This window comes from Miniopterus schreibersii (assembly GCF_964146895.1).
Source record: "Miniopterus schreibersii genome assembly, chromosome: X".
NCBI lineage: Eukaryota > Metazoa > Chordata > Mammalia > Chiroptera > Miniopteridae > Miniopterus > Miniopterus schreibersii.
The window spans coordinates 26,262,909-26,287,996 of record NC_138104.1 but is presented as its reverse complement, the minus strand read 5'-3'; the positions used below and the strand labels follow the sequence as shown (position 1 = coordinate 26,287,996).

The following is a 25,088-nucleotide window of genomic DNA, read 5'->3' as shown; positions in this document are numbered from 1 at the left end:
TAGCATAATATTTTTAAGGCCCATCCATGTTTTAGAGTGTGTCAGAGTTTCTTGCAATTTTAAGGCTTAATAATATCTCAGTGTGATTACATCGCATTTTGTTTATCTATTCATTTATACATGGATACTTGGGTTGTTTTAAGCTGCTTGCTATCATGAATAATGCTTCTGAAAAATTGGTATACAAGTATCTGTTGTTGGAATCCCTGGTTTCAATTCTTTGGACTATATACCTAAAAATGGACTTGCTAGATGTGTAATTGTTATAGTGGTATTGCCAGATTCTATTTTAGTTTTTTAAGGAACTGTTCACACATACAGTTAACACCTAAGTAACAAACTGGGTTTACTTAATGATTTGTCATTCACAAAAGATTTACTGACTTTATAAGTAGGTTTAAAAATACTCAGCTTCACAGATACTAGATCAATAAGAATTATCACAGAGAAGATTTTCTGGAGCATGTCATATTTGAACTAATTCTTTATAAATGGAGAGTACATGGATATCTGAAAACACAGGTGAGATTCCAGACAGAAGAAATATGCCAATCTACTTCCTCAGTCTATTGTTCCGTCACATAGATTGGCTTAGAAGATGCCATGGTCTTTCATAAATTAGTGCCCTTGTGCAAGCTGTTAACTTTGTCTATAAGGCTGCCCCCTCATCTCTTCTTTACTTGGTGAACTTGTCATCCTTCATGATCCAATTCATACATCATCTTTAACTTCCCAAGGCAAAATTATACACCCTTCTTCTGTGCTTGCAAGAATTTTGCCCGGAGTTTCATTTTATTGCTTATGACATTGTAATTTGGTTATCTGTTTACTTGCTCTTCTTTCACACTACATTGTGAACTTAAAAAATGCAGAAACTATGATTAATCCATCTCCGATTACTTTTTTTAAATTTATCTTTATTGTTGAAAGTATTACAGGTGTCCCATTTTTTCCCCCCAATTGACCCCCTCCACCTCGCTCCCACCCCCTCCCCAGGCCTTCACCCCGTCACTGTCTGTGTCCATGGGTTATGCAGATATGCATATAACTTCTTTGGTTAATCTCTTCCCACCCTCCACCCCCCTTCCCTCTTCCCTCTGAATTATGATCATCTGTTACATGCATCAATGTCTCTGGATCTATTTAGTTCGTCAGATTCTTTTGTTCATTAGCTTCTTGTTAAAGAAGACTCTTCAACATTTCCTGTAGGGCTGGTTTGTTGGTGGTGATGAACTCCTTTAGCTTTTCCTTGTCTGAGAAGCTCTTTATCTGACCTTCAATTCTAAATGATAGCTTTGCTGGGTAGAGTAGTCTTGGTTGTACTTCCATGTATTTCATCACTTTGAATATTTCTTGCCACTCCCTTCTGGCCTGCAAAGTTTCTGTTGAGAAATCAGCTGACAGTCGTATGGGTGCTCCCTTGTATATAATTAACTACTTTTCTCTTGCTGCTTTTAAGATTCTCTCTTTGTCTTTAACCTCTGGCATTTTAATTATGATGTGTCTTGCTATGGGCCTCTTTGGGTTCCTCTTGTTTGGGACCTTATGTGCTCCCTGGACTTGAAAATCTATTTCTTTCCCCAGGGAGGGGAAGTTTGCTCTCATTATTTTTTCAAATAGGTTTTCAATTTCTTGCTCTCTTTCCTCTCCTTCTGGCACCCCAATAATATGAATGTTGGGCCTCTTGAAGTTGTTCCAGAGACTCCTTATGCTATCTTCATATTTCTGGATTCTTTTTTCTTTTTGCTCTCTGGTTGGGTGTTTTTGTTTCTTCATGTTCCAAATTGCTGATTTGAATCTCAGCGTCTTTTACTCTACTGTTGATTCCCTGTAAATTATTCTTCATTTCAGTTTGTGTAGCCTTCCTTTCAAATTGGTACTTTATTATGTCATTGATTTTCTCAAATATTTTCACCATACTCTTACTAATATCCTTGAGCATCCTTATAACCATTGTTCTGAACTCTGTATCTGTTAGCTTGCTTCGATCTATTTCATTTAGTTCCTTTTCTAGAGATTTCTTCTGTTCTTTCCTTTGTGACATGTGTTGTTGCCTCCCCATTTTGGCTGCTTCCAGGTGTTTGTTCCTATGTGTTAGGTAGAGCTGCTATGTGTCATGGAATTTGTAGAGTGACTTTGTGTAGTAGGTGTCTTGTAGGGTCCAGTGGCTCAGCCTCCCCAGTCACCTGAGCTGGGCCTTCTAGGTGCTCCCCTGTGTGGGCTGTGTGCACTGTCCTGTTGTAGTTGAGCCTTGGTTGCTGTTGGTGTCACTGGAGGAACTGACTCCCAGACCAACCAGCTGTGAGGACCAGCCCCAACTACAGCGAAAGAGCTGCTGTGCTGGAGACACCCCTATGGAGCAGGATTTACTTCAGTTGGGCTTTGGTGTTCACCAAGTATGCCCCTTGAATGTCACTCGTGGGTGTGGTAGGGTTGTAATCCAGTGTGGTCGAGTCTGATCACCAGGTGCACTGTCTCTGAGGCCTCCCGGGAGGTGCAAAGTCAGCCTGTGCCAGAGCCCTGCCCAGGGCCACCCAGCATGAGCTGCACAGCAAACTGTAGTTGGCTGCTCCTTGTGCTGGGCTTGGAGGTGTCCAGGAGAGGCCAAGCTATGAGCCAGTGCAGCTGCCACTAGTGCCAGGCCTGGGACCACTTATCAAACTGTATGGGGCACGCTGCTGCTTGATTGAGAGATTTTAGGAAAGTCCTAAGCATGAGGCTCAAGAGGCCACTTGCACAGAAAACCCCCTGGAAATGGCCTGGATGAGCTGCAGGTGGGGAGGGGCGGGGCCTCCGGGAATCACGGGGCGGGGCCAAAGGTGTGAGTCAGGTGCTGGTGATTCAAATATGGCGCCTGCCTGCCGGCTGTGTGCGGGGAGGACTCGCCAAAGGAGCCATGGCCTCTGCCAGCTCTTCTGCCCGGGAGGAAGCCACCCCTCCGCCTCTCGCCCGGATCTCAGGCAGGTTAGTTCCCCCCCGATGTCCCAGGTCCCTGCAGGCTGCCGCCCGGTGCTGGGCTCAGAGGGAGCGTCCGAGTGAGTCCGTGCCGGGCCCTTTAGAGGAGCTGCTGGGACTCCCGCAGCCTCCGAGACCCTCAGCCACAGTCCTGCTGGTTTCACAGCCCGGAGTTGTGGGGTCGTCTCTTCCCGGCCCTGGAGCCCTGGGCTGGGGGCCTGCTGTGGGGCTGGGACCCCTCCCTCCTTCAGCAAACCTCCACTGCCGAGATTCCCTCCCGGGTTTCAACTGGCTGTGGGCCCGCGGCCGCGTCTCCGAGATTCAGCCCCGACCCCCCGAGTCTCCGCCCCTCCCCCCGGTCTTGATGCTCCTTCAGCTCCCTGGTTGTGGGGCTTCTGTTCAGCCAGATCCCAGGAGGCTCTGAGTGATGGTGGTTCTGTGTTTTAGTTGTAATTTTGATGTGGTTGCGGGAGGCGGCGGGAGCAGCTGTTACCTATGCCACCAGCTTGTTTCTCTTCTGATTACTTTTCTTTACCCACTCACCTAACCGCAGGGCCCATCTTAGGGTTTGGTCTATGATAGTTATAATAATTATGGAAGAAATCAGTGAAGGCAGAAAACAAAGATAAAAGGCAGGAAGGACTCCCTAGATGAATTCCAATGGGAAAGCAATATCAGTGGGAAAGTAGCTATGTCTGTCTCTATATGCATGTCTGTCTACCTACCTATCTACCCATCTATCTTACTTAAATATATTTAAACAGGATGCCCCCAAAAGTTTTCATAGCACCCCTGGGTATCTCCAATTATCTCAAAGGAAATTTTTGACATTTACAGAGGAGTGGATCTTACATCCATTTTAATTTTAAAAGAACATGTTGCCATACAACATTTTTGTGATTGGAAAGGTCACAAAAACAAGTCTTTGGAATACTATGCAATGGTAAAAAAGAATGATCTCTTACCCTTTGGGACAGCATAGATGGACCTGGAGAGTATTATGCTAAGTGAAATAAGCCATTCAGAGAAAGACAAATATCACATGGTCTCACTCATATGTGGAATCTAAGGAACAGAAGAGATGATGAACATAATAGGCCCACAGACATGGAAGCATGGAATAGACCGAAAGATCCCAGAGGGAAGGTGGGAAGGAGGGCAGGAAGAGATTAACCAAGGAACTTATAAACATATATGAACAACCCATGGACACAGACAGTGGACAGGCAGGAGCCTCGGCTGGGGTGGGAGATGGGTGGAAGGAGGTAAGGGGGGGAAGTGGGGGACACCTGCAATACTCTCAACAATTAAAAAGTTTCACCGGAAAAAAAAAAAAAAGTATTTGAAAGGATATCACAACTCTCTCAATGCCAAAAACCCCTCTTTAGACACCAAGAAATTCTTATCAACAGATAGGCCTACAAAAAAAAAGCAGTTGGTAGGTTTTTCCACAGGATATAGCATTCCACATAAAATCTTTGACATTTTGTGGCTTTTATCCCTGAGTTTTTTCTCTGTAACTTAATGGAAGCTGGCTACATTTTCAGTGAAGCATATTTACATTTTTGAGTTTCTGTTGGCTGATTTTTCATCATTAGATTTGCAATTTTACAAAGTGGAACTGATATCCCCACACTGGTGCTTTTAATATTTTCAAGTGATTGTTGTGCATAGCACAGCTGAATGTAAGCTTTGGAATCAATCAGAGTTTGATTTCAAACTCCGGTCCCCTTACTTACCTCTATGCCTTTAAATACATTTTTTAACTTTGCTAAGCTTTAGTTTCTAAGTAAAATGGAAATAATTATACGTACTTTGGGAGTTGTTGTAAGGACCCACAATGGTATGTAAATAAGATGTCTGGCAGAGTACCAGGTACATAGTGAAAATTCCACAAATGTTAGGTTCACAAATTCTAGAGCTAGAGACTTCCAGCTCCTTGAATTTCCCTTCTGACATAAATTATCTCAACATAGGTTATGTCTCTCTCTTCAGATAAAATTGTTGAGTTCATCTGGTAAATGTGCATTTTATAAGGGTGCAGAATTTTAGATGTTAACAAGTTTTGCATTCTATTTTTCAAATGACCCCCCAGGCATATTATAATTTTCTCACTGTTAAACTCCTAATAAAGTCAAAATTATTTTTTCATCTTTTAGGAGTCAGTTGGTAGAAGTGAGATCTCAAACGCCATTGCCTCAGGTGCTGGACCCGCAGAACCTGATGATGAGAATGACAGTATAGACATATCTGAAGCATCAACAGAATTAGGTTTTTCTGCCAGCCACTCATCTCCTTCCAGCATTTCTGGGACGGCTGCAAATGCTGAGTTTGCCAGTGCCATCTGTAAGTGTATTTAATCTCCAAATGCTGCAGTCTGCTCACATATTAAATATAGTGTTTGACCACTGGTTCATGATCTGAGAAGAATTAAATCTTTCTGATATTCAGTTGACAGAAATCCAATTGGATATATGCTTTAAAAACCTATTCTTCACTGACTCTATATGGCACCCAAATTTGAACTACAATTGAGAAATTGAGTCCCTTCTTTGGATTTTTTTTTACAATCTAATCCCAGTAACTTGACATATATTTATATTCCAAAATGTATTTTAACTGTCATGATTTGTGCTATCTGATGGTTTATGAGTTACAGAAATGACCCTTACATTAAAAAATAAAATACCATAAAGGAAGAGGAACTTATCTAGGCTGTGTCTTATTTGTGGAAACACTCAAGCACATATGGTGTATACATAGTAATTTCTCTCAATATCTTCTTACTTCTTCATAGTATGTGCTGGATTAGTGGAAGTACCTGAGAAATCACCTAAGAAAACCTCTGAAGTCAATGTCAACCCACTATATGTTTCTCCTGCATGTAAAAAACCACTAATCCACATGTATGAAAAGGAATTCACTTCTGAGATCTGCTGTGGTTCATTGTGGGGTGAGTTTGGTTTCTTAAAACTGAGCTGTTGTTCTTTTAAAGATTATATTTTATCTATGTAGTAAAGTTGTGGAAAATCATAGGTGTAAAACATTTGTTTGCTATTACAAAACCATTACCAAGAAAATAAAAATATATTTATAGTAGTTAATTTGCTCCTTTTTCCTGACTTACCTTCACCGAATGTAGTTTGATGTTTGAATTGGTGCCCCCTCCCCTTCTTATTATATTTTTCCTTTTTACCTGAATTAACTGAGCTGAAATATAAAATTGAACTAGATTATGATTTTTTTTTAATTTGAGCTTAGTATTTTTTAATATAAGAGGATGTGCAGCATATAATATCTAATGAGATATTATTAAAAAGATTTCTGCAGGTTCTTGTTTTAAAATAATCTTGAGGATTTGTTAAGAAAGTTCATTCTATGCCTTTGATAGACTTTTTCAGTCCTTTGTCTAGAAGATGAATTATAACCACATTAGTAGTGCTTAAACAATATTTTACCTCAAGCCAGTCTGTAGCATAAATGAAACAGAATAAATGAACACAAGAAGGGGAGAAATCCAAAGTAAATGCCAACCTCCAATTTGTAATTTCATAGCTTTTACTTAATGTATGATTGAACATGGGGCAGTATTTTATATTAAAAATAGAGGAGTGTAGTGGACATTATAGTTATAAGGATTGAACAACTTAGGGAAAAACCTGACATCCTCAAAGTTTTGCTAATATAATGTGTCAGATTACAAGAAAATGAAGTTTACTTCATCATCATTTCAGTCAGGTAACTACCTAGTTTATGTCTAGTAACTAATTTTTATAAAGTGAAAAATTATTTTGAAAAATAAAATATTACAGTCAAAATTGACTGTACTTTCTTCTCCCTCTCGGATTCCACTGTAGGAGAAAAATGCAGTTTGTAAATCTGCCACTGGCCTGGGCATTACTTATAGAACTGGTAAAAGACATAGTGGGAAAATGAGGCAGAGACCCTTGCCTCTATTCTTATACCCTTGGAGCACAAATATCCTCCAAGTAGAAGAAAGATTTTGAAGTACTCTCTCTTACATTATTTTGGTGATTTTCTCCTGTGTCTTAGCATATGGAGGAAAACTCCCACAGTGGTTTGAAGTATATTCTAACTTCAGTTCAATCTTCTATTTCAGTCCTGTCATTCTGGTCTTTTGAAATAGTGTTTATATTTGAGTGACTAGAGCCAGCAGACAAATAACAGAGTGTAGGAATTTAAATACATAAAAGTAGGGATTAATTTCCATAGACATTTAGCAATGTAGTTTTTTAATATATGCGTGAACACAGAGCCATTCCATTTTATTTTATTGTTTAAAATATATCTTTATTGATTTCAGAGAGAGGAAGGGAGAGGGAGAGAGAGTTGAAACATCAATGATGAGAGAGTCATTGATCGGCTGCCTCCCGCACGCCCCCTCTGGGGATTGAGACCACAACCCGGGCCTGTGCCCTGACTGGGAATTGAACCGTGATCTCCTGGATCCTAGGTCGATGCTCAACCACTGAGCCACACTGAGCCGGGCACAGAATCATTACATTTTAAATCAGTTTACATATATTTTAAAAACATTAAAACCCTTAGTTACAGTTAGGAATGAGAAATCAGCTGAATTGAAGTCTTTGTAGGTACTAGACATCTTCAATATTTAATGGTAACTTTCCAAAGGGTTGATTGATTTTTATGAAGTTTGGGACACAACTAAGGGTGCTGATATATACATAAAGTTTTACTTGTAAGATGGTACACTAGACACCAGCCAGTATGATATTGGCAGAGGGTCTTCCGTATTTTTATGTATTTCAATGAAATTTGTTCTGTTGGTAGACATCCCATTTTTACACAGAATGAGGCTAACATTAGCCTAAAATGATAAGTCACCTTTATATAAATCAGAACATTGGCATAGCAAAAGTACTAATATAAAAATGTCATCTGAGCTTTTCTTTTTATATACAAACAGGAGTGAATTTGCTGTTGGGAACCAGATCTAATCTGTATCTTATGGACAGAAGCGGAAAGGCAGATATTACAAAACTTATAAAGCGAAGACCATTTCGTCAGATTCAAGTTGTAGAGCCACTCAATTTGCTGATTACCATCTCCGGTTTGTTTAAGAACTAAAATTAGCTGAGTAATTATACAGATTAATTAGGCTGCAAAGTGGGCTAAAGACTTTCTCAGAAGAAAGTGTTCATATGAAAGCACTTTAAATATCGTATTTAATTGGGACACCAGACTTTTTAACTAGGTTTTTTTTGTTTTTTGTTTTAAACTAAATTCAGACTCTTCTTTGGTATCTGGATATTTGATTGTAATACACCTAACCTAGATCAATGATAAGAAAAACCATGCCATTCAAATTCTTTCAGGTCTTTTTTTTTTTTTTCCTCACCATAGGATAGGTTTTTCTAATCGATTTTTTAGAGAGAGAGGAAGGGAGAGGGAGATAGGGAAGGAGGGGGAGAGAGAGAGAGACAAAGACAGAGAGGGAGAGAGAGGGAGAGAGAAACATCGATGTGAGACACATTGATCCGTTGCCTCCTTTACCTGCCCCAACCAGGGATTGTACCCGCAGACTTTTGGTGTATGGTATGACACTCCAACCAACTGAGCCACCTGGCCAAGACTCGCGTCTTAGATTCTGAGTAGCCACCTATTATTTCACAACTCACAATTTCACCCACCCATGCATACATGACCACATTAACACCCACTATGTACTTTTTGTGATGTATCCGAAGCAACAAAGAATGAAGTAAATAATTAGATTAAAATGATACTGTCTTCTGTCTGGCACAAACTTATCATGAGACCCTATGGATAGGGTAATAAGAATGGATCCCCTAAAGCCTTTCCACTCTTCCCATATAGCAGTTGAATTTCTTAGCTTTGGTCAGTCTGAGCTTGAACCTTTCAATATGACAGAGCAAGTAAATGGATGTTCATAATGATGGTGATTACTGAATAGTAAGGAAAGCAATAGCATTAAAGCTGACTGTAGGCCAAAGAAAGATGGCAGACAAAAGGATAGAAAAAATTTTTAAATGGTTTGAGTGTAGAATAAAATGATGCTAATCACAATCATTTATATATGTTTATATACTTCCTGACTATTCCTAATAGCCATATTGCACATTAATTAATGTTTATTTGTATTCCTAAATATGATTAACTTTGCTTTAAGTTTTAGTAAGAGAATAAAATCCTTTATAGATGCTAAAACTTCACAATTTTTTATCATGTTATACAGTCGTCCATTTATAATTGCTTGAGGTACATAGAAGCAACATTTAGCTTTTGAAAATATCTGGGTGGCTGGATATCACAGTTCTTTACTTTTTATCCAGCTTTCTCTAACCCAAATGTGCCATTTTTAATGCTTAAGTTTCTCTCAAATGTGGATTATTTTTGCATCAAATAGTACTGAGAACATTAGTGTATAAATATGCCTAGTAGTTTGGAGCACAAATTTATTTTACTGTTTAAGAATAGAATAGCAATAGACATATGTCTGCATTCTAATACTGCTTTTAAAAGCATCATGTAAAAATATATTTAAGATTTATCTCATAAATAAGAATCATATTATTGGGCCTAGAAATCTTGTCATCATAAACCCTAAAATGAAAATAAAGTCACTATATATAAAAAGAAATGTGTAATTTTAATGGCCTGATTTTCATGAAGGAATTGTAAAAATTTGATCAGATTTACAATTAGAAGATTAACACTGAAGGTAAATTGGGTTGAGAAAAAATAACAATAAAACCATTCAACTATTTTGGAAGTATGCCGAAATGAAAGAGCACAGAGAGATCTATCCCACTGTTCCTGAATGTCTAACAGTGAATACATTAGACACCCCTCTCAAACATATGCAATACCAGAGCAAGTTTCTGGGTCTCTGAATCCTAGAAGGTTCATGACTTAGATGAAAGCCAAGGTACAAATGAATGGATGGTAATTCTGTTGCCTGCACAATGACAGTCTTAACCCGTCCCAAAGAAATATTTTACATTCACTTCAGACAGACACATAGGTAGCTAGTAAACACTTTGACTATCTTTTGGAAGTGAGAAACTCTGCTGTCACATTTCCAAACTCTGAAGGGAAGACTGATGCAGTGTAGTTTTTAAAAATGCTTTTTACCTTAATAAAAACATTTGGCTACAACGGCAAAATGCCTTTACTTTTTTGTTCTTCTAATGCATGAAAAAATAGATTGAAACACGATATTGGTTTTTTAATCTATCAGGCCATAAAAACAGACTTCGGGTGTATCATTTGACCTGGCTGAGGAACAAGATTTTGAATGATGATCCAGAAAGCAAAAGAAGACAAGAGGAAATGCTAAAGACAGAGGAAGCCTGCAAAGCTATTGATAAGCTGAAAGGCTGTGAACACTTCAGCGTTCGTAAGTCCCATTTCATATTTACTATAGGTATACAAATTTTGCTTCCCTTCACTTGGTGAAGAACATTGTTATGAAAGGCAGAGAAAGGAAAAAAGTTGCAATTTCATACACAACAATGAGTGAATTTCATTGCAACATTTTCCAGGCCTTTTATGCCACAATTATGGCCGTTATTGAGAAAATATTGATTGACTGAAATAGCTATTGAAGTTAAATTTAGTTTACTTTCTCACCTTTCTTCCCTTCTCAGTCACTCTAATTAGTCCATATAGACTATTATTTTCCTGTCTCTGTATAACTTCAACTATATAAATGCTTTGTTGTACCTTCAATAACATGCAAGGTAATTTATCTCACATTATCTTTCCTCGAAATGGCAATAAAATAGAATCATATAATAATTCCTTTCATTTTTAATTAACAAATGCCTCTTAACACTGATGAGGAAACTTTACAATAAGTAAAAGAAAAAGTCTCCTATGGTCTACTGGCTCTTGCTCCCACTGTCAAGATTCATGAATGTAATTGCTAAACATTTCCTGTCTGATTAGAATGTTTTCATAGCCCTGCCTTTTCACAATCATTTACTGTGAGACCGAGTAACAACTCCAGGGTCTCAGAATCCTACTCTCATCTGTCAACAACTGGGAAGTAATATTATCCATTCTATTCTGTTTCTGAAGCAAATTTCCTCTACTCTCAGCCTTCGTTTTCTTCTTTCCTCTTCACTAATTGCTACTATAGGCAGAACTGGTGACATAGGTAAGAGATAGCTGGAATCACATAATATGACTTGCATCAGGGTATTTCTATCCTGACTGACCATTTCTGCTCTGCATATAAGGAGGCTTTCCCAGGATATATTTTCATATGTGTGTACATATGTACATATACACCATTGAAGGAAGAAATGAGTACCCAATTGGGGCATTAAATAAATACATTACTTTATTCTAGTTTTATGTATCTCTACTTTCCTTCAAATTACCCGAAACTGTGAGGAAAATAATGTGAATGTAAGATGGATTGAATGTGGAGTGATTGCTAATGGCTTAGTCCTTTTGGCTCTTAAGGGATATGTTATCCTACCTGCTAGATTTATGTTTTGTGCTAAAATCATTTTCTGTGTTGCTCACCTTTTAGCATGCATTCTGTAGCCTGTGCAACATCTATCAGTACTTCCTTTTTATTGTTAAATAGTATTGCACTTTATATAGATATAAACCTTCTATTTATCCATTTTTTTATATATCCATTGTTTATACATTTGCACTTTTCACTTTTTGGCTATTTTGAATAATGCTGGTATGAACATTTTCATACATGTCTTTGTACATAGGAATGCATGTTTTGTTTTCTTTTCTCTTGGATAGTACTTCCAGACTTTTTTAAAGTGGCTGTACCATTTTACATTGCCATAAGTATGATGATTCCACTTTCTTTTCATCTTTGTTAATACTTGCAGTCATTCTTTTGAGTCTTCCATTCAAGTGAGTGTAATGTAATGTTGCATCTCATTGTAATTTTGATTTGTATTTCCGTGGGAACTAATGTTATTGAGCATCTTTTTTAGTGTTTGCTGGCCATTTGTATATGTTCCTAGGGTTATTTGTCTTTTCATTGTTGAGTTGTAAGCAATCATTTTATATTCTGTATACTAGACCCTTATCAGGTATATGATTTGAAAAGATTTCCTCCCATTCCATAGGTCCTTTTCACTTTCTCAATAGTGTCCTTTAATGCACCGAAGTTTGTGAGTATACAAAACACAGAGTTTATTCTTGTGTTATTATATATTAGTAATTGTATAATTTTCCATATGAGCAACTGTATACCTACTTTTGCCTCACACTGTATGGTGTAAGATAAGGGATCCAAATTTACTCTTTTGTATGTGAATATTCAGTTCTCCTAGTACCATTTATTGAAAAGACTATTCTTTCCCAATTGAATGGTCTTGACATCATTGACCAGAGAAGTATGGGTTTATTTGTAGACTTCCAATAATACTCCATTGATCTATATGCCTGTCTTTATGTCAGTACTACACTGTTTTGATTAATGTAGCTTATAGTAAGTGTTGAAATTGGGAATTGGGAATTCTCAAACTATTTTTTCTTTTTCACAATTGTAAACCTACTTTTGCCCCACACTGTATATAAAAATTAACTCAGTCAATCGAAGACCTAAATGTAAGAGGTAAAATTATAAAATTTTGTTGCCTTTGGGAGGGCATCAAATTGTAACCAGATAACTTTTCTAAAAATATATGATCTGTGCTCTTACCTTGTGGTTTTGACATTTTCAATAACAAATACAAATACTTGAGTGTTCTTGTTAACTCTGTGGCATTGTTACTTCTTTGTATTTTATCATTGTAGTCCAACATGAAGAAACAACATACATTGCAATTGCTTTGAAATCATCAATTCACCTTTATGCGTGGGCACCAAAGTCCTTTGATGAAAGCACTGCTATTAAAGTGAGTGGTCTCATTTTCTTTTTGATAATGTTTTTCTTTTGAAAAGTTGTAAACAGAAAAATATTTTGGAATATAGTAGCAGAAATATATACCATCCTTCTACAGTTATTTTAATTTGAATATACTATGTCAGTCATTATCGTTTAACCCCCTTTTTTATAGACAATTCACTGGAACCACAGCAAGGGAAAGTGTGAGAGAAATCCCTGACCCCTTCCCTTAGAGGACCTCCTCACCAACTCCTCACTCCCAATTCCTGTAGTCAACTTGAAGACCTTCTCTTCTAGAGCCCCAGCACAGGCTTTCTGTGCCACCCCAATGACTTAAAGCTGAGAAAGTCCCTGTTTAATTTTAGTGGGGGGGAGGTGGAGAACAAAAGGAAGGGAAGGAAAGGTGTGGCAATATTAGAAAGTGGAACCCAATGGTATAGAGATGAAGGAAGATAAAGCCTTTACTTTAATTACCAGGGTTACAAGAGATGGGGATGGGGAGGAAAGAGTGAGCCTATATTCCTTCCAAGCTGAAACTCTAAATACATTTTCTCTAGAACTATTGCAAGGAATGGTGATTAGGCTTATTTGGATTACCAGTACTATTTCTATCTTTATATGGTTTAACTGAACTTCTATGGATCAGCCTCTTAAGGTAACCATTTGGCGTGCCAAGTAATTAAGTTGCCGATGATTTTTTAATCTAATCTCATAAAATGGGGACACCTTTTATCTTATTGTCTTTTTATAATGCTCCAGAATTCCACTTAAATAGGATTATTTTATACTTATTCCATAGTCATGAGGACTGATTAATAAATTAGCAGCATTATATAGAGTCTTAATCTAGGGTGTGCATCAAAATCATCTGGAGCATTTGCTAAAAGTTTAGATCTCAGACCCAACCCCAGGTCAATTAGTAGGTCTAGAGTGGGGCCTGGGAATCTATATATTTAGCAAATGTTCCCGGTAGTTTTGAACAAGTTGGTCCATCTACAAATTTTATACAAAGTGCTGATAAAGACACATCATGATAGATCTCATCTAGGTATTTATGAAATACTTTTGTATCTTAGATCAGGATCTCTTTGCATAGTATATTTTGTAGGCCAAAACATCACTATCACATGTATACAATAAAGATAAGCTAATTTCTATGACTGCCTCTCAATGTCTATTTGCAGAATAAATATGTTCTTTTATAAATAACAAAGAGTACTATACATACAGTTTGGGCCTGCCCTGACAAAAATCACATCCCTGATCTGATCTCCCTAAATTGGGCTATGGGTCAGCTGTCAGTATTTGGATGTGGGTTCGTTCTTGGGTGTCTGCTGATTGGTCAGAGCTGCCTGGTATGGAGCTGGAAAGCAAAGAAGATAAATACCAACAGTCTTTTAAGCCTGATACACAGTTCCTGATTCAAGTCCTCACTCCACTTTCTTGAATACCACCTCATGATGGCAGTATGGTGAATCTTGTGATGCCCAGTCCTCCACTGTGACCTGAACTTGGTAATGAATCCTGTTTGGCTTTTTGTTTCCTTGAACTAGCAACCATCGGAGCCTAGAGTACATCCAGTCTATAGTAGGTTAACATGTCTGGCCTTTTTCATTCCCTACCAAGTATGCATTGATCAATCAGCAGACTCCAAAGGAGACTACATGTCCTATGAAGCTTATATACGAATACTGGCAAAAATACAGGCAGCTGATCCAGCGAACCGTTTTAAGAGACCAGATGAGCTCCTTCATTTGCTGAAGCTCAAGGCAAGGAATTTAAAGACAGCAAACAAAGTCCAGGGTCATACAAGGCTCTTACAATTATTAGAGATTTGACCTTCAAAGGGAAACTCAATATTTAAGATCTAAATATAATTATGTTCTTACTGTAGTACCAGACCTAATAAAAGTTGCAATACATAGATCTCTAAATACATTATGTAATTTTTGACAATCACCTGGGTTTTATAAACCTATTAAGCAAAGGGCAGGGGAATTTTTGCCTTAGAGTGTCATTTTTGGCCTTTTGGCCATATTTGGTTTTATATCTACAGGTATTTCCAACACTCGGTCATAAGCCAGTGACAGTTGACCTAGCTATTGGTTCTGAAAAAAGACTAAAGATTTTCTTCAGCTCAGCAAATGGATATCACATCATTGATGCAGAATCTGAGGTTATGTCTGATGTGACCCTGCCAAATAACGTAAGATCCCTGAAAATTATTGTTTATCAGAATTTGAGTTTTTCACAACTGTCAAAACTCTTAAAGATTTAAAACTATGATTATCAATATCTATACTGGAACTGAGACCTAAGAGGTAAGTATAGAGTGCCAGAAAGTAGTAATGTATAAACAAAAATTACTGATGGTTTCTTAGTCCAGACAACTGTCTGTTCTGTAGACAAATAGTGTTTGTCTAGCACAATGTTTTTGTTTTTAAATGAATAGAGTTTACACTTAAAAATCTGAACTTCTATTGATAAACCAAAAGATCTGACAACATCAGACCCACATTACAAACAAATCATTATCAACTAGAACTGATTTGTGCCTGCTTCCTTTTAGATGGAATATATGCTATACATTCTCTATCCATTTATCTTTATGTATTTACAATAACTGGCACTAAAAGGCATATGATATTGTATTCCTTACTTTAGTCCGTTTGCATCCAATAATGCATTAACAGATTCTTTTAAAAATACGCCACCAGTATTGCAGCATTATTATGTACACTTCCTTTCTTTATCCAGATTATAGTACTTTAACTGTGATATATAGAAAATTATCGTAAAATGTTCTCTTATAGTATCAATTATAGTTAGAATTTCTGATCAAAGGATTCAGCATTTAAAAAGCTAATTCACCTCAATTCTTAAATAATTGTAAATAATGAAAATATGACACGTCTAAGAAATGGGAAGTTGTAAAAATACTATATATGTCATTTATATAAAGATCTGGAACATAACATAATACTCCTCACACACAGATACACACCATACAAAATATAATTATGCTGTGTCTCAAATTTGTTGGTAGCAATGATATTTGTCCTATTGAAAATTATATTTAAAAAGAAAGGCTGAACAAACCAATCTGCTTCACCCTTTCTTAATTCCCCAGTTTGTCAGCAACTAAAATTTCAGCAGTTTAACATTACATAAAAGTCCAAGTGAAGGCTTTCTATACTTTTAAATCACTGTAGTAATGTGATATTTTGCATAACATTCAGGATTATTTCACACATCTCTGACAAATTACATAGAGCAATTGTCTGATCATTAGTGGAGACATTTTTTAAAAGTTTGGTCATATGAACAATATAATTAACTGATCACTCAGTTGTCACCTATGATTATATAGAATTCACCCTGTTTATAATGTGGAAAATACTCAACCAAGCCATGCTAAAGCCATTTAGATATGACTGCAAGTTCATTTTGATTTAAATATTACAGTACTCCAGTTGGAGTATCTCCCATAGCTTGCTGCATCTTATTTTTAAATGTCATGTCACATAGCTTTGTTTTGAAATTAGTACAGTACTGAACACTGCGGCACTCATCCAGATTTATACTTATTTTAAAAAAGTATTCAAGGAGATTAAACCCTGTGTTCCAGTTGACTATTAGTCAAGGAGAATTATTTGCTTTTGAAGCAATTAGGTAATTATTGTGGAAGCAAGGAGAGAAGATGAGTTAAAAAAAAAAAAACACAAAACTTTTCTGACCTAATTAGGGTATCTCAAGTATATTCAAAAATAGTATTTTTAGCTAAGCACCCTAGTGTCTTGACCCACTAAATAAGAAAGGACTCTAATATAAGGGAGGGGAGAGTTCGTTTGAAACAGAATGTACTAAAAATTATATTTTTTCAAGGGTGTTAGATTACAAAAGCTGTAATGGTACAAGGAAGCCATGTGTACTAAAAAATATCTGGTTACTTCAGGAACTATCTGATAAGCAAGGGAATTACCTCTCAGGCTGTCTGGAATTACAGAAGTCCACCTTCTAAACAGATTTTCTTGAGGCAACTGTCTTTCTTGCAATTTCTTTTTCTCTCTTCCTTCATCTCTTTTCTGATTCAGTTGCTCATGCTAGTGCCCAGGGAACGCATAAAAATTGCTTTTTGCCTCTGGGTACCCATTTTAGTTTTAAGGATTGTTGTTGCTGAAGCATGGCCTCAAGCACTTGGCCTGAGTACGCTGCGTTTGGCAAGTATAGTTTCTGACTTTTTTCTTGGAATTTGCTTATTTGGAGAAATGATAGAGGAATGTAATTGTTCGTTTCTCAGGGAAATACAATCAACATGACAATATCTGTAGTTTAAGCAAATTTTGTCACACTGTTTTATGCATCATGAAATTTAAAAATTCTTAGATATTTCTTAGTTTTTGATATTGTCACCTTATACATCTCTGAATTTGTGTATTGAAGGTATTTTAATATTTTATTAATTGAATAAGAAATCCTACATTTTTGTGAAGGAAGGGTGACTTATATTTCAAGCAGTGAAGAATATTATAAGACTGCCCCTTATGAACATTTTAAGCTCAAGCAATTTTTAAGTTAATTTTTTATTTCTGATTTGAATGAATTGGTGTATAACCAGTGGTTGTGTATTTGTTACTAATTTATTCATTCATTACTAAAGTACTTATTAATGTCCTGAAATCCAACTCTGTAACAAGTAATAATTCTTCTATCAGTATTCATAATACTTTGTGAAATTTCAATGAATTTCTGTGTGTTGGAAATAAATCTCTGCTTTTTTCAAGCAGAGTTATCCTAAATGTAAAGGAAGATATTAAATAGTGATGACTTTATGACATAAAGAAGGCTCTTTTTAAGTGTTGGATAGCATGCTGTTTAATATTGAGATTAAAAAATTTTCTTCCTCCCAAAACTTTGAACCCCCTTTTGATCTTTATTGCTCAACCAATCTGAATCAATTAAGGTAGTAGTGATTAAATTTTGGACATATAAATCCTTATGAAACATAATTCCAGCCCCTGGAAATCATTATACCACAGAATATCATCATTTTACCTGATTCCTTGGGAATTGGCATGATGCTCACCTTCAATGCTGAAGCCCTTTCTATGGAAGCAAATGAACAACTCTTCAAGAAGATCCTTGAAGTGTGGAAAGACATTCCATCTTCAGTAGGTAGGTATAAAATTTTTCCTCTTTCTCATGATCCCATAAAACCTTCCATTTCCTGAAGTATCACATTTTCTCAAAGCATATTGGGTTAATTTAGGGTACTACATAGTTGTTCCCTTAGTGAGGTAATGTGTGTTTGTCATATGCTTAATGAATACACAAGGCTAACATAAAGAGAATGATTTTAGCTTAGTTGTTCATTTGCAATAATCATATTATTAAAATAAGAAAGGAATTTCTTCCCACAATAATGTATAATTTTATTTTAACTCCCTTTGCTTGCAGATTTTACACAGATGTTGAAAATGCTTCATTCTATCACTTTGATTTGGTTTAGCTTTCACTTAGGAGACTTACAAATACTCATAAAAGGAGAGCAAAATGTTTCTATTTCATATAGTCAATAGTGTTCTGTTTAGTGGGTAATAGTCTTATGAAGAATTAAATACAAACTGAATATGTGACATATTGACTGTCGCTACAATTTCATCATCCCTCATTTACAAAGAGATAAATATGACTTACTGGAATGCCTATTAGGTACCACTTAAATGACAAAGTAAAGAAAACTGCCTTTTCATCTTCATCAGGACAGGATATTTTTTTCTTCCTGACCAATGCAAGACTGCAGATCTGGGAAATCTGAATAACTTGACACTCTTGTATATATCTCTGAGGCTACAGAGATGATCCTAGGGGAACAGAATGCATATGAACAGTAAAAATATTAGAGAGAGAAGAATGGTTTGATGGAGGATAGATATTCCTGGAAAGGGAATGAGTTTAATGAAGCAAATAAAGAAGAAAGGAGAAGGGGAAAGGGAGAGAAAGAAAGAGAGAGAGGGGTAGCTTGTCAATAGATTGGCCAGAAACTTCTGAAATCTCTATTAAAGGGCTAAATGTGATCCTCATGTGGCTATAAGGACCAATTTAAAAAAACTGCTTTTTAATGGACATTTTTCTTGATTATGGAATGATAGCACTTTGCATTTTGCCTGCAGAATCCTTTATTTTTGCATACATAGTGTTCAGTTTCCCATTTGAAGTGAATTTTCTTATTCCAATTTCTGATTATCAAATTTATCAAAAAGTACCACTGCAATGGTTAGATCAAGATTCATTATTTTCTGTTTCCTTTGCCTCAGGTCTATTAATTATATTGTAAGCATTTACCTTTCGTCACTTAAAATGGGTTTAAACCCTCTGTGAGTTCTTACCTGTTTGAAACAATTGGAGGAGGTTTTCAGAGAGCAAAAATTTCTAAACTTAATGCACAGCTTACTTGCTGAGTCAAGTACACAGTTCATATGGCATTACAAAATTTCTGACTTAATTTTGAAACACACTAATCTGCCACTTAACCTAGCTACTGAGCTAGCGTGCTTATGAGGTGGAATCTTATGATTTGGGTTGGGATGGTCAGTGATATTTGCTGTGATTGTTAAGCTTCTATATATATTTTGAATATCTAGAGAAATGATCTTATTATTGAACAAATTTAATATATCTCAAGAAAATGTAAAATTTAGATTGGGGAAATCTGGATCTAGGTTAGGTTTAAATAACAAAGCAAAAGTTTTAGACAGAAAAAGAGTAATTGATTTCTTTAATATCAGTGTTATGATATAGTCTTTTTCTTTATCCTCACCTGAGGATATTTTTTCCATTGCCTTTTCAGAGAGAGTGGAAGAGAATGAGAGAGAGAGGGGTGGGGAGGGAGGGAGGGAGGAGAGACACACCGATTGGTTGCCTCCTGCATGTGCCTGAGATCGAGCCTGCAGCCGAGGTAGTGCCCTTGGCTGGAATTGTACCCGGGACCCTTTAGTCCACAGGCTGACGCTCTAACCACTGAGCCAAACCGGCCAGGGCATGATGTAGTTTTTAGTATACTCTCAAAGTGCCCTTAATACACAAACCAAAATATCATGTTCTTACAGTGCTGTAATTTATTTTACATTGTAAAGAGATGGTTTTCAAATTCTAACAACTAAAGTATCTCTTTTGTTTTAGGTCAGAAGTTTTCTTAAGGACAAGAGCTATACCTGATGACTTTTTAAGAACCTTTTGATTCTTATGATTGCTCTCTGTGGTTGTTGACAAAAATTCAAATTTAATGACATATTAACATAGGCGAACAAATTCAAATCTAGATAGACAAAATCTATTACTTGTTCTCATCACTCAGGCTATGTAGTCCCATAACTTTTCTTATATCTGGAGTGATTTAAATTATAGTCTGAAATTGGACTTATAAAAATCTCCTTTCAGGAGACCATTGTCTCAATAAAATATGATTGTAATTTAATTACAATATTATGTCAATTTCATATGCATAAATATCTTGAAATGTAATGTAAAAGGAAGCAAGAAATAAATTCTTGCTAAGTTTTAGCTGAAAGATTCAAAATGGCTCACACTGCCTATGAAAAGTTACTTTCATGAAAGTTTAATAATTTTTTCATGAGTCTTTTTATGCACATTTAACGTACATATGTATAGGTCAGGTAAGTTTCAGTTTATTATTTATTTAGTTAATATTTATTTTTATTGAATTTATTGGGATTACATTGGTTAATAAAATTATATAGTGTTAAGGTGTACAATTCTACATTACATCATCTGTATATTGTACTGTGTGTTCACCTCCAAAGTCATGTCTGTTTCCATCATCATTTCTCCTCCCTTTACCCTCTTCTGCCTCCCCACACCCCCATTTCTCTCTGGTAATGACCATACTATTGTCTGTCTTTGAGGTGGGGGTTTTTTTTGTTTAATCCTTTCACCAGTTTTACCCACCCACTCAAACACCCTCCCTTCTGACAGCTATGAGTCTGTTTCTATTTTATTTGTTAGTTTATTTTGTTCATTAGATTCCACATATAAGTGAAATCATATGGTATTTGTCTTTCTCAGGCTGGCTTATTTCACTTTGAATAATACTGTCCAGGTCCATACTTATCCTAGAACATTTGCAACAGATAAGGACAAATCTTTAATTATATTGTAATCATATCAAAGCAGGGTTTGTTGACTTTATAATAGAAAAAAATGAAAAGTCTAATGAATTGAATTCTAATTTTAGTCATGTTAATATGGGAGTGAAGGTGCCTTGTTTTAGTGTTTTCTAGACTATTTTAACTTGACTCAAAATTTTGATATTATTTTAAGTGCAGGATTGTATTTATTTATGGAAATTTGTCTTCCCCATAAAGTACATAAAGAATATCATCTTGAAAGTTAAACATTTAACAATAATACTGCCTCTTGTGTCAAAAATACCTACAGCACAAGCTGACTGTATGGCTATTTAAATAATTAGGGTTCCTGCTTGAAAGCAATTGTGACAATCTTTATTGTCACCAAGTAATATAAAACACAGTATAAAAGTTGAAATCTTATAAAAATTTCCTGAGCAAGAAAAAACATTAACAGTATCAAATTAGCTTTAGTTCTCTTTATAACTTAGTAATTCGTTGAATTGCATTATAGTTGCTAAAGTCATTATTTGAGCAAGTCATTTTAACAGTTTTAATTTTGAAAAGTTAGTTAGTTTTCCATGTATGTTCCTTGAACACAGTTACAAACTCATGGAGTGTTGTACCTCAACTAGAGTGTAAAATAAAGAATGGCTGTGGGTAGATCTGACTTTCTACTACCAAGGTAGAATTAACCCTTAGCTTTTTCTGTAGTATTAGAGAATATGAATAGCAAAATTAGTTGAGGTCTAGTTATTCAGTGTTGATCACAATGCTGACAAGAAACAGCTGGTTTAAACACCACTGCTAAGCAGCATAATGCCAAATGACTGACCATAGAAGGAGGAAATAAAGAACTGTAATAATCAACTTCTTAATAATCAAATGATGACTGTGGTTATAATTTTCTATCACTGTTAGAAACATTTTGAGTTTTTCTGATTTTTAATTCTTTATTGTAGCTTATGAATGTACACAGAGAACCACAGGATGGGGCCAAAAGGCCATTGAAGTTCGCTCTTTGCAATCAAGACTTCTGGAAAGTGAACTGAAACGCAGGTCGATTAAGAAGCTGAGATTTCTGTGTACCCGAGGTGACAAGGTATAACATAGCCTTCAGTTAAAGAAAAAATAAAGCAAGCAATGAAAGTTAACTAAGGAAATTTATATCTGTTTCCTTCTTACCATAAATATATATATATGCTATATTTCCAAAATTGGCATACTATTGATAAAAAACAATTTTGCATTTGGTAATAGAAACATTGAATTGGTAATAAAGTTTGATTTTTAAAAGAAATGATTTTTTAGAAAAGTAAAAAAATTCTGATTATGTCCTAAGCAACGCTTAGCCATTATTTTGTTTGGTGCAAAATCCATTATTATCTTTGATGCACAGTTCTTTTCATGTTCACATTAATATATTTTGAAACAGAATGCTTGAGTAAATCTGCCTTTATAGTTTCCAACATAATCCAATAACAGAAGGAAAAGTACTTATGTCTGCTGACCACCTAATTATGAACTAGAGTTTGTGCTTCTACTTTTAAAGCTACATTTAATCTTCATGAGTGGGTATTATTTTGTCCATTTTACAAGAAAGAAAAATAAAATGAAGATTTGGCTATTATTTGTGTAATATGATCAATTTTATCAACCCCAGATAGTTTAGATGGAAAATGCATTGAATAAAATCATTACAGTCCTACATATTATGAGAAATAATAATGAAAAGAAATAACGCTAATAAACTAGGAAACAGTCACATTTAGAAGAGATTGCAGAGGATTCCACTTAATATCAGAACAATCAAGGTAAAACACTGTGATTCAAGGAAAGGTACTAATTTGCAATATAAAGGAATATAATGGCAAGAACCAGTGTTTGAAGTCAGATAGACCTAAGATGCAGTCCTGGTTCTTTCATCTGACTAGGTATAAGAACCTGGAAGTTTGATTAATCTTTCTGGGCCTTAGTTTCTTCATCTCCATTCTAATTATCTTTATGGCACAGACCATATTTACATGACATGTTTCTCTCTAAGCTAATCAGTTCAGCTCATAATATCAATCTATTGATGTCAGTGCATTCCACTGATAGAGAAAATTAAAATTGCACCAAGTAGAAGATTTTATAAAAACCAGCAACAGTGGTGAACAACATCAAAATAGTTTAATCATTTCCTTATATTTACAAAAGGAAAGCCAACTTGAGTAAAAGTAGATCTTTTAAGCAAAGGAGAATTGTTAACCAAAACTAATCAAAAACTTTAGCAGACAAATGCCACCTACAAAAACCTAATTTTATTTAAATCATGTGAAGTGCCATTATATAGAAGATGGTAAAATGTTGTTTTTTAATATACTTAGACTACATACTATTTCAAATTCTTATTCTTTAATTTGAGGAAATTCTATTCTAAAAAGCAGCATGGCTTAATATTTTAAGTGATTGATGCAGATAAATTGAAATTATAGTTGTATCTAACAAATATCAGGTTACATTGTACTAAACATTTACTGATGGTGTCTTTCTTTCTTTTTTAAAGCTATTCTTTACCTCTACCCTGCGCAATCGCCACAGCCGGGTTTACTTTATGACCCTTGGAAAACTTGAGGAGCTCCAAAGCAATTATGATGTTTAAAAGATCCAATGATTGATTACAACATTTACAAACATCATAAATATGCAATTTGCATCTTAAAATTTCTGAGATTAAATGAGCAGTTTTATTAGGTAAAAATTAAATCAGATACTTTACTTTTAATGTAGCACAGAATAGTTCTAATGAGAAATGCAGCTTTATATATAAAATTAACTATAGCAAGCTCTACGTACTCCAATGGTGTACAATATCTTTTGCACAAACTTTGTAACTTTTGTTACTGTGAAATCAAACATTATTCTTTGGACAGTTTGGACAGTATCTATATTCAGATTTTATAACATAGAGTAAAGATACCTGTAATGAGTTAGATTTTGAGCAGCTTTCAAAAGAATTGGCACTGAATGAGCTTTTTCAGAAAAAATAAAAGTAGCAAAGAACCATATAGGAATTTGCAAAGTCATATAAAGAACTAAAGGTTAGATTATGAAATGAAAATAGTAAGGACTATGCTATAAATCAGACTAAGGCTGAGCAACCTATATGCCTGTAGAAAACTACAGTGAAAAAGGGAGGAAAGGCCACCTATTTTCTCATTGCTTCATGACAGTTAAGCCCACAGTTAGAGATCAGTTGTGTTCTTTTCACCGAATGTTAAGCTGGTTTTCTCCCGATAAGAAGAAAGGAAAAAAACCTCAGATGCTTTATTTCCTCAGAATCCCCAAAGATGTGCAATAGCTTTTTAAAACCACCAAATAATACACTTGCAAGCCTGAATACAGGACTGAACTCCTATACACATGTACTGTAGAATTAGTTTGTTGTTTTATTTTTTAATACTTTAATGTAGGCATCAAATTCTACCCCCAAGAACAGATTGGTTAATTTATCAAAATTCTTATCTGGTCAACAATTTGACCATCAAACAACATTAAATATTTTCCCAATCCCATATTAAATTATCTGAAAATTTCCCTTCAGGTATTAAAAAATATAACAACAAAAAACTTTGGCTGCTAAAAATTTGTGGTTTTTTTAAAAATATTTTTATTTCTGTACAATTGGAAATTAATCTAAAGTGATGAGTCCACATGTAAGGACTTAATGTTTGAGGTAAAAAATGAAAAGATTTTGAAAAAATAAAACTGATCAGATACCAAAATCCACAAATTTAGAGTACTGAAAATCATGCTAGTTTATCATCCATATATGTTATAGAAGCCATGCATAGGTGGTTTTTGGTCACCTATGGTAACTGCTACCTGGTGAAAAGCATAATTTCTGCATATCCATCCTCATACCATGGTTAGTTCTGGGGCAATAGAGAGACAACAGAACTACCACAAAGTATACCTCAGTATAATTCCTCTAGCCTGCTTCTCAAATCTGAAGACAGTGCTAGTGGGATCATAATTTTCAAACTACCTGGTTAGGCAAAATACAAAAGCAGCTGACTATGTGTGATTTCATGATAGCATGTTATTTTCTTGGCACCTTAGTGCCAGGA

General features: G+C 35.5%; 1 protein-coding gene across 5 annotated transcripts in view; it reads left to right on the top strand.

Annotated features, from left to right (window-relative positions):
* NRK (Nik related kinase) overlaps nt 1–24,696 on the top strand; it is a 144,161-nt gene extending 119,465 nt beyond the window's left edge. Inside the window, exons 20-29 of one of the 5 annotated variants that reach the window (XM_081126843.1) lie at nt 5,115–5,301; nt 5,753–5,908; nt 7,904–8,047; nt 10,199–10,357; nt 12,739–12,843; nt 14,456–14,598; nt 14,886–15,035; nt 17,845–18,004; nt 21,939–22,078; nt 23,525–24,696. In XM_081126843.1, the coding sequence (XP_080982969.1) occupies nt 5,115–5,301; nt 5,753–5,908; nt 7,904–8,047; nt 10,199–10,357; nt 12,739–12,843; nt 14,456–14,598; nt 14,886–15,035; nt 17,845–18,004; nt 21,939–22,078; nt 23,525–23,620 (1,440 nt within the window). In that variant the 3' untranslated portion in view covers nt 23,621–24,696. The remainder of the gene's footprint in view (nt 1–5,114; nt 5,302–5,752; nt 5,909–7,903; nt 8,048–10,198; nt 10,358–12,738; nt 12,844–14,455; nt 14,599–14,885; nt 15,036–17,844; nt 18,005–21,938; nt 22,079–23,524) is intronic. The other 4 variants (XM_081126840.1, XM_081126839.1, XM_081126842.1 and 1 more) reach the window with 4 other exon arrangements.
* Nucleotides 24,697–25,088: the final 392 nt, after the last annotated feature.